Source organism: Teleopsis dalmanni, unplaced genomic scaffold (genome assembly GCF_002237135.1).
Source record: "Teleopsis dalmanni isolate 2A unplaced genomic scaffold, ASM223713v2 unscaffolded_contig_1350, whole genome shotgun sequence".
NCBI lineage: Eukaryota > Metazoa > Arthropoda > Insecta > Diptera > Diopsidae > Teleopsis > Teleopsis dalmanni.
The window spans coordinates 1-9,447 of record NW_024032732.1 but is presented as its reverse complement, the minus strand read 5'-3'; the positions used below and the strand labels follow the sequence as shown (position 1 = coordinate 9,447).

Sequence of the window (9,447 nt, the reverse complement as noted above, 5' to 3'; positions counted from 1 at the left end):
GCAGAGTCACCAAATGCTATAGTGGTGGACGAAAAAAAACCAGCAACATTGCCTAAAATGGTTCGGAAAGTGAAGGCTCGACTTAAACGAAATCCACGTCGTAGTACTAATCAAATGGCCAAAGAACCGATAATATCTGAACGAAGCATCTGACGCATTTTCCAAAATAAGCTCAAGGTAAAGCTTTAAAAGTTCCAAGGCACAAGATCTTGCACCAAAGCAACAAAAAGTTAGACTCGAATGAGCAAAGGAGTTGTTACGCTGGGCCAATTTGGAGAGCAAGTTGAGAACTAAAAAATAAGCCAGTTTCGATACGCTGAAGAAAGCTTTTATTCAGGAATAGGCCAAAATACTGGAAGATCACAGCCATAGTCAAGACAAAAGGTGGCCACATCAAGCTAGAGTGAATGGATTGTGAAATTTTAATTATTTTCACAAATTTTTGTAATTTGAATCAATAAAAAAACCTGATTTCTATGAAGTCAATTGGAACGCATACACACTCGTATGTATAAAAACTGGTTGATACCTGCTGCCCAAAAACAAAAAAAAAATTATTACTATGTAGCAAAACGCAGTGTTAAGTTATACACTAACAATGCTATGTATTTTATCTGTTATGTAGGCTGATTTACAATTTTCGAAGATTTCGATTTCATGAAGGTCTTCCAGGAATGTAACGGAACAGAAGGGCGAGGCAAGAAATGATTGATTGTTAAGTGTTTTAAAGTATGGCTTGTGTAAGTTAGTAGGGTAGGTATGATAGTATGTACAATATTTATATCAATTGATTTAATGAAATACATTTTCTTTAATAAAATAAATTTTGTCGTCCTGAAAAGGACGGATTAATTGATAGTTAATTCTCCACGTATATGTATTCGTATTTTAATAAATAAAATAAAATAATTTAAGCCTTCTTTTCTGTTTTCTTTGGCAAAAGTACAGCCTGAATGTTTGGTAGTACACCACCTTGTGCAATTGTAACACCAGACAATAATTTGTTCAATTCTTCATCATTACGTATGGCCAACTGTAAATGACGAGGAATGATTCTTGTCTTCTTATTATCGCGTGCTGCATTGCCAGCCAATTCAAGAACTTCAGCAGCCAAATATTCCATAACGGCAGCTAAGTAGACTGGAGCACCTGCACCAACGCGTTCAGCATAATTGCCTTTACGCAATAATCGATGAATACGACCAACTGGAAATTGTAATCCAGCACGATTTGATCGTGACTTTGCCTTGCCTTTAACTTTACCACCTTTACCACGACCAGACATAGTTGAGTTGAGTTTCTAGTAGTTGAGATTTATAAAAATTGGATCTATTTTTTTTCAATCCTTTTTTTTAATGATGCCGACAAATTATCTCATATACTTTTTCTAAACGCAATTTAAAATAAAAAATTGCTTTAAACTTTCGTTTGAAAAATGTTTATATAGAAACGGAAATTGCTCCAAATCGACGATTAAAATTTAAAATCAGAAATCATGCCACCAAAAACTAGCGGAAAAGCAGCCAAAAAAGATGGAAAGGCTCAGAAAAATATAACCAAAAACGATAAGAAGAAGAAGCGCAGGAGGAAGGAGAGCTATGCTATCTACATTTATAAAGTGTTAAAGCAAGTCCACCCCGATACTGGTATATCATCGAAAGCCATGAGCATCATGAACAGCTTCGTGAATGACATATTCGAACGTATTGCTGCTGAGGCTTCGCGCTTAGCACACTACAATAAGCGCTCCACCATTACTAGTCGGGAGATTCAAACTGCTGTTCGTCTTTTACTTCCCGGTGAACTGGCTAAGCACGCAGTTAGTGAAGGAACAAAAGCTGTCACTAAGTATACTAGTTCCAAGTAAATTGCGTTATATCAAACAAACACCACTTATTCAAAAGGCCCTTTTCAGGGCCACAAAAATATTCAATTGAGTTGATAATTTATCTATATTATAAATATGTATAGAGCCCTGAAATTATTTACGAAAACTGACAGGCTTATCAACACCGCGTTATTGAATCTCAGAATGGTTACAAGCTCCTCGGGGAGGTATGCAGATCTGATAAAGTTATAAACAATAATCCAGACAAGGCGTAAAGAGGGGTTAAGAAGAAACCTCGTAGTTAATAGAAAGTAAAAGTGCTCAAGTGCACTGACTCAACTAGCCTCAACATAATAATAATATAAATATGATATATATTTTGTTTTTGATATTTCTTTTAAAAGGCTACTGATAGAAGAAAAAAATAAAAAAAAACTTTGACAGTCTCTTCATGAATTATCAGCTATCGTTTGGTTGTTAGTGAATAAATGATTCAATCAACAAATTAATTTCTGTCGGTTTTGAGGATCTTACAGTTTTTTAATCATGGATAATATAACCTGCTAAATAGAGTTAACTCTTGAATTAACGAGTCTTAATCCTTATCATCAGTCTTAGTACTATCATCGCTTTTAAATTGATATATTCTATATTTACATTCGTGCTTTAAATTTGAAAACATAAATATAGTATTTGTTCCTTGTCATTCATTCTATGATACCATACAATTTCATGGGATAGATAAGCTCTTTTACAACTCATTCCTTAAGCGTTCTTTTAGTAAGTTCAAGTCTTACATTATGGCTTCTGATGCTTTCTGCTTACAGCAAAAGAAAAATAAAATATATTGATTCAATTAAATGTTATGACGTGAAACATTCTATGTCTAATGATACACTATATGATACTAATAATAGTATACATATGATGCTAATATTATACATATTAATATATGTTATGCTACTTCTAATAGCAATGTCTATACTACATCTATATGATATAATTTATCATTATCTCTTTTCTTTGAATAAACTTACTATGCAACAATTGCATTTACATTTTGCTTATTTTATTTTCGTAGTCAAAAATAAGCAATTGAAAATAGTTAAGCAATTTCAAACCCTGGATAAGTCATGTCATTTATTTATCTCTTTTCTTTATATAATTTTGGTCCTGAAAAGGACCGATTTTTGTATATTTATAAAATTATATTGCTTCCAATCTTAAGCACGTTCTCCACGAATACGTCTAGCCAATTGAATATCTTTTGGCATAATTGTAACGCGTTTGGCATGAATTGCGCATAAGTTAGTATCTTCAAAAAGACCCACTAAGTATGCTTCGCTAGCTTCTTGAAGAGCCATTACAGCAGAACTCTGGAAACGTAAATCAGTTTTGAAATCTTGTGCAATTTCACGGACCAAACGCTGGAATGGCAATTTGCGAATCAAGAGCTCAGTACTCTTTTGGTAGCGACGAATTTCACGTAAAGCTACAGTTCCTGGACGATAACGATGTGGTTTTTTCACACCTCCAGTAGCTGGTGCACTTTTACGTGCGGCTTTGGTAGCCAATTGTTTTCGTGGTGCCTTACCACCAGTCGATTTACGAGCAGTTTGCTTTGTACGAGCCATAATTTATGAGATATGTTACAATATGGTATTTTAAAAAATAGCGCAATTGAATAGCTCAATTTTCTCATCATACCTGGATGTTCTGTTTCAACTATTCACATGTTTTAACATTCATTGTTTCTCATATTGCTTATTCTTTTTATTTTGTTTTCTTTTGTTTTGTTTTGTTTTACTCAATCTTTTTCATATCTTTCATAGTGCTTATGTTTTCTATAAATAGTCGTCAATCATCCGTCGTCACTTCATTTATTGTTTGAATTTGAATTCGAACGGTTCTACCATATCTATAAAAATTTAAATACAAAATGACAGGTCGTGGTAAAGGTGGCAAAGGATTAGGAAAAGGTGGTGCTAAGCGTCACCGCAAAGTTCTTCGTGATAACATCCAAGGTATTACGAAACCAGCTATCAGACGTTTAGCTCGCCGAGGCGGAGTTAAGCGTATTTCTGGTTTGATTTATGAAGAAACTCGTGGAGTATTGAAAGTATTTTTGGAAAATGTGATCCGTGATGCTGTTACATACACAGAACATGCCAAAAGGAAGACTGTTACAGCCATGGATGTCGTATATGCTTTAAAGAGACAAGGCCGTACCTTATACGGTTTTGGAGGTTAAGCAAATAATCAATTATTGATTTAATAATGCAATAATATATTGCCCAATGGTCCTTTTCAGGACCCAAATAATCTTACACTTAAAGAGATAAATTTACATATATATGTGTTGGTATTTTTCTAATATTATAAAAAAAATAAAATTTATTATTAGCTTGGTCGATTGATGTCTGTCGAGTATAATTGATAATTAAAATGATCAGTTTAACAGAGTCCAAAATATTTATTATTATAATTCTCAATTTCTTTGTTACATTAGCAGTATATATGTGGACTAGCTTCTTACGGGCTTAATTATAATTCTCATTCAATTTTTTTATAGAATAAGATAAATAGAACTGACGTATATAAGTAATTTGCGGACTGTTAGATATTGCAGTTTGAAGTTTCCACACAATGGTGTGAAAATTTTCTCCATTCATTCCTAAGAGGTGGTTTTAGTGAATTCAAATCTCACACTGAATCTGAATCTTAATCTTAATCAAAATCCAAGTGTTCAACAAGCAAAATGATTGCGGGGAAAATGAAAGTGAAAAAAATTCGTATATGAATTAAGTGAATTATGACAATATTATATAAAGAAAAGAAATAAAAGAACTTGTTATTGAAATAAATTAGAATATTTTAAAATTATCTTTAAGTAATTTGCAGCGTCTTGCAAGTGAGTACCGAGTGTGGTGTGTTAGTTATAAATTAACAAGTGTAATTAGAAGCATTATATAATAATAAATAAAATTAGCATAAACCACTATTTTTATTTATTTAAAATAGAATTTAAAAATGAAATTAAGTGAATAAAATATATACAAGTGAGTATTTCATCAAATAAATGACATATTTTGATATATAATATTTTATGGTCATTACTATAATAAATAAATAATTGGATATTAAATATAATAGAATAAGATAAATATTTATTAACTTAAGAATGATGTGAAGTATTGCACATAATGTCTAAATAAGAGAATATAATTTTTTTAAATGCATAAAGAATTTTTGTTTGCTTATTAGAGATTAAATTTATAGCGCATTACAGAATAAAAGAATCTCTTCATATTATTCATGAGGTATTATTAAAAGAAATGATCGTGCACTATGACAAGGTATATTGTGCCCATTACTCGGGTTAGAATGTTTCTCCAAGTCCGTTTTCTTTAATGAAAGACAATATAAAGTCCTAGTCTTGAATATTTATGATCCATGAAATACCCTCCTAGGTGTTTATTCCGTTTGTGCATCAGTGGACACTACCCAAGCACATGGTATACAGTTTCTCTCTTCTCTACAGTATCTGCAGTCTGAGTTGGATTGAATTCCTAACTTCGATAGGTGATTATTCAATCTTTAGTGACCGGTCATTAATAAACGCAATAGGTATACCATATACTAAAACATTTTATAAAATAAATAAATAAATAATGAATCTTCTTTTTACACATATTTTGTAGCCCTAAAAAGGGCTGTTTTGATGAATTTAAAGTTTGATTTTTAAAATTATTTTTTTGCAGCAGTTTTCTTGACTGATGTTTTTTTAACGGCAGTTTTTTTAGGTTTTGCGGCCGCTTTAGCTTTTGTAGAAGTAGACTTTGGTTTAGCTGGCTTAGCCTTAACAGATCCAATCTTTTTAACACTTTTAACTTTAGCTTTTTCAGTTTTTTTCTTTTCAACACTCTTCTTAGCTGCCGCAGATTTCTTAGGTTTTTTCTCTCCAGATACCTTTGCCTTTGACTTTTTAGTACCTGCAGATGATGCAGTAACCTTCTTCTTCGTAACACCTGATGGCACCTTCTTTTTCTTACCCTCGACAGACGATTTAGGAGACTTAGCAGCAGCAGCTGATAATTTAAATGAACCAGATGCACCTTTTCCTTTTGTTTGTATCAATTTGCCATTAGCTACAGCAGTTTTCAAATATTTTTTAATAAATGGAGCCAATTTCTGGGCATCACATTTATATGTGGCACTTATATACTTTTTAATTGCCAACAATGAAGATCCGCTGCGTTCCTTCAAGTTCTTGATAGATGCATCAACCATTTGTTGTGTTGATGGATGAGATGGAGCTGCAGAAGGTTTTTTTACTTTTGTTGCCTTTTTAACAGCAACTTTCTTTTCAGGAACGGCAGTTATCTCCTTTGGAGAATCTGTATTTGCAACGGCAACAGCTTCAGACATATTTGCTTTTTAATATTCCGTAATATTCTTACTTATGAATATTTTTTCGCATTTTTATGGTAGCTTAGCTCACTTTGTACGAAGCGCCGAGAAGAGCGCATTTATAAAAATTTTTCATTAATACATATTTCTACTGAGTTTGAAAAAATTTTTCAACATTTATTATTAATTTTAAATAGACCAAGTAAATTAAACACAATTATTTAAATCAAATTAAGTAAAGAAGATATTGAATATTTTATTACATTCATTTTTATACTAATTATAATTATATAAAATATATAAAAATTGGTTTAAACTTTAAATTTTGTAAATCTATAGTTGAACTTGTTAATAAATTAGAATATTTTAAAGTTATCTTTTGTATAATTTATATATTAAATTATTTATTAAATAGTTTATTCAATTCTCTGTTAAATTATATATATGGTTTTATATATTTCATATATTTATAAATGCAAATTTAATAAAACACGAGATGCATAAAAACGTCAGTTTTAACATTTTGAATGCTTATGTTTTATCCTATTTTGAAATATTAACTCAATTTATATAAAAGTTTAAAATTTTAAAGCACTAATAGAAATAATTATAAATAAATATATTGTATTTTAATTAGAATATAAGATTATCACTTTTAATTATATCAAATAGTGTCTATTTGAGATTAGATATCCATCCATAATGTTAACATGTTACATTGAATTCGTTTACTTTAAAATATGTTTTAAGATTTTCTATACGTATTATTTTTAAAATTTTATTACAAGTTTTAAATAATTTTTAATCATGTGAAAAATTATTATATATAAACGTTATTAATAACATATCAGCAATTAAATTTATAGTTTTCAATATCATTCGAATATAACAACTGTACGTATCCTACTTAATAGAATTCATAAAAAAAAATTATATCTACATACATGATTAAAAATATATAAGAATGAAATCATTTTACTTTTTCTTTTATAATTATAATTTAATCATTTAACTTTGACTATTATAAGTATTTTATTAAATATGTATATTTAAAAAAAATGTTCTTTTTATTACTTTATAATTAAAATAAAATTAAAATTAGATGTGCGTATTCTAACATTTTTATAAGGAGTGATATACGACATAAAATGTTAAAATTTAAGATGAATTTTTTTATAAACTAACATGGATATGGATAACATTTAAATAGATACTGAAGTATATATATAAACTTGCGGCTGCAATCTTCCATAGTCATTCCTAAGAGCTAGTTTTAGTAGGTTCAAGACTCACACAGTGGCTTCGGATGTTTTCCATCTACTGCCATAAATCTTTTATAAAATATAGAATATTTTATAAAACTAATTCAGATACAAATTTTAAAAACTCTACCTTTAAATAATTTATCTATAATAATAAATATTACAATACCAAAATATTGAAATAGTAACTATGATAATAATAGTAAACATTTAGGCCGTGTGCGAGTTCGAGTATATTTAGGGGAAATAGTCAATTATGTCGGTATGGCAGCGATTGTTGGTACATACCAGAATTTCTAATGAGATAAATTAGGTGTTACCATTTTGAAAATTTTATAAGATGTTTAGTAAATAAATAAATAAATTTTAAAACTTTTAAAAGAAAAATAATTATTTTTTATATGTTTCCTTCTTTATATTATGAATATTAATGTTTTTTAATAATTGTATCACATTTATTTAATAATAAATACAAATATTTGGCACAAAATTATTAGTTTCTTGATTTCAAAAAGGTAATTATGAAACTTTATGCTATTGACCTGGCAACGTTATTTGTTTTGTACATTTTTATTAGTAACAAATATAATATTAATATTATTGTAACTTAGATTATACTACCTGCGAAGATTTATGTATCTATTTACTGATACGCGAATCTATGATAAATATTAAAAAATTCTTAATAATATAAAGGGTTAGGCGATTGAAGTGTTACAAATTACACAGAGATATGTTTGTCAAACTGATATTGCCAACTACGTCAAATTCATATGAATGACAGCTATTTATATTGTTTACAAATTACCACAAGCATTTGCGTCTAAGTTTTATAGAACTAATATTATTCGAAATGGAATTAATAAATAAGTGTGATTGCATTATATTTGGTTGGAAAATTACAACTAGCTATTGTGCTTGAGCTCAAATATCTCAATGTGAATAAAATGTTTGTGTATCGTACCTTAAATCGTTATAATAGCTCAGGCAGAGTCACCAAATGCTATAGTGGTGGACGAAAAAAAACCAGCAACATTGCCTAAAATGGTTCGGAAAGTGAAGGCTCGACTTAAACGAAATCCACGTCGTAGTACTAATCAAATGGCCAAAGAACCGATAATATCTGAACGAAGCATCTGACGCATTTTCCAAAATAAGCTCAAGGTAAAGCTTTAAAAGTTCCAAGGCACAAGATCTTGCACCAAAGCAACAAAAAGTTAAACTCGAATGAGCAAAGGAGTTGTTACGCTGGGCCAATTTGGAGAGCAAGTTGAGAACTAAAAAATAAGCTAGTTTCGATACGCTGAAGAAAGCTTTTATTCAGGAATAGGCCAAAATACTGGAAGATCACAGCCATAGTCAAGACAAAAGGTGGCCACATCAAGCTAGAGTGAATGGATTGTGAAATTTTAATTATTTTCACAAATTTTTGTAATTTGAATCAATAAAAAAACCTGATTTCTAGGAAGTCAATTGGAACGCATACACACTCGTATGTATAAAAACTGGTTAATACCTGCTGCCCAAAAACAAAAAAAAAAATTATTACTATGTAGCAAAACGCAGTGTTAAGTTATACACTAACAATGCTATGTATTTTATCTGTTATGTAGGCTGATTTACAATTTTCGAAGATTTCGATTTCATGAAGGTCTTCCAGGAATGTAACGGAACAGAAGGGCGAGGCAAGAAATGATTGATTGTTAAGTGTTTTAAAGTATGGCTTGTGTAAGTTAGTAGGGTAGGTATGATAGTATGTACAATATTTATATCAATTGATTTAATGAAATACATTTTCTTTAATAAAATAAATTTTGTCGTCCTGAAAAGGACGGATTAATTGATAGTTAATTCTCCACGTATATGTATTCGTATTTTAATAAATAAAATAAAATAATTTAAGCCTTCTTTTCTGTTTTCTTTGGCAAAAGTACAGCCTGAATGTTT

At 29.9% G+C, this 9,447-nt stretch overlaps 5 protein-coding genes across 5 annotated transcripts; 2 read left to right on the top strand and 3 right to left on the bottom strand.

The window, feature by feature from the left end:
- Window positions 1-889: 889 nt before the first annotated feature.
- Window positions 890-1,333, bottom strand: LOC119664065 (histone H2A). Its single transcript, XM_038073626.1, has one exon. The coding sequence runs from the start codon at window positions 1,283-1,285 to the stop codon at window positions 911-913; it is 375 nt and encodes a 124-aa protein (XP_037929554.1). The 5' UTR covers window positions 1,286-1,333; the 3' UTR covers window positions 890-910.
- Window positions 1,334-1,473: 140 nt separating this feature from the next.
- On the top strand, window positions 1,474-1,915 carry LOC119664063 (histone H2B). Its single transcript, XM_038073624.1, has one exon. The coding sequence runs from the start codon at window positions 1,496-1,498 to the stop codon at window positions 1,865-1,867; it is 372 nt and encodes a 123-aa protein (XP_037929552.1). The 5' UTR covers window positions 1,474-1,495; the 3' UTR covers window positions 1,868-1,915.
- A 1,109-nt stretch (window positions 1,916-3,024) lies between these two features.
- Window positions 3,025-3,525, bottom strand: LOC119664064 (histone H3). Its single transcript, XM_038073625.1, has one exon. It carries the CDS (start codon window positions 3,460-3,462, stop codon window positions 3,052-3,054), a length of 411 nt encoding a protein of 136 aa, XP_037929553.1. The 5' UTR covers window positions 3,463-3,525; the 3' UTR covers window positions 3,025-3,051.
- A 242-nt stretch (window positions 3,526-3,767) lies between these two features.
- LOC119664061 (histone H4) lies at window positions 3,768-4,079 on the top strand. The gene has a single exon (XM_038073622.1). The coding sequence runs from the start codon at window positions 3,768-3,770 to the stop codon at window positions 4,077-4,079; it is 312 nt and encodes a 103-aa protein (XP_037929550.1).
- Window positions 4,080-5,560: 1,481 nt separating this feature from the next.
- On the bottom strand, window positions 5,561-6,311 carry LOC119664062 (histone H1-like). The gene has a single exon (XM_038073623.1). The coding sequence runs from the start codon at window positions 6,254-6,256 to the stop codon at window positions 5,576-5,578; it is 681 nt and encodes a 226-aa protein (XP_037929551.1). The 5' UTR covers window positions 6,257-6,311; the 3' UTR covers window positions 5,561-5,575.
- Between the last annotated feature and the right edge of the window lie 3,136 nt (window positions 6,312-9,447).

Coding starts and splice junctions, on each gene's coding strand:
- LOC119664065 (XM_038073626.1), bottom strand. CDS start 1,285: ATGTCTGGTCGTGGTAAAGGTGGTAAAGTTAAAGGCAAGGCAAAGTCA.
- LOC119664063 (XM_038073624.1), top strand. CDS start 1,496: ATGCCACCAAAAACTAGCGGAAAAGCAGCCAAAAAAGATGGAAAGGCT.
- LOC119664064 (XM_038073625.1), bottom strand. CDS start 3,462: ATGGCTCGTACAAAGCAAACTGCTCGTAAATCGACTGGTGGTAAGGCA.
- LOC119664061 (XM_038073622.1), top strand. CDS start 3,768: ATGACAGGTCGTGGTAAAGGTGGCAAAGGATTAGGAAAAGGTGGTGCT.
- LOC119664062 (XM_038073623.1), bottom strand. CDS start 6,256: ATGTCTGAAGCTGTTGCCGTTGCAAATACAGATTCTCCAAAGGAGATA.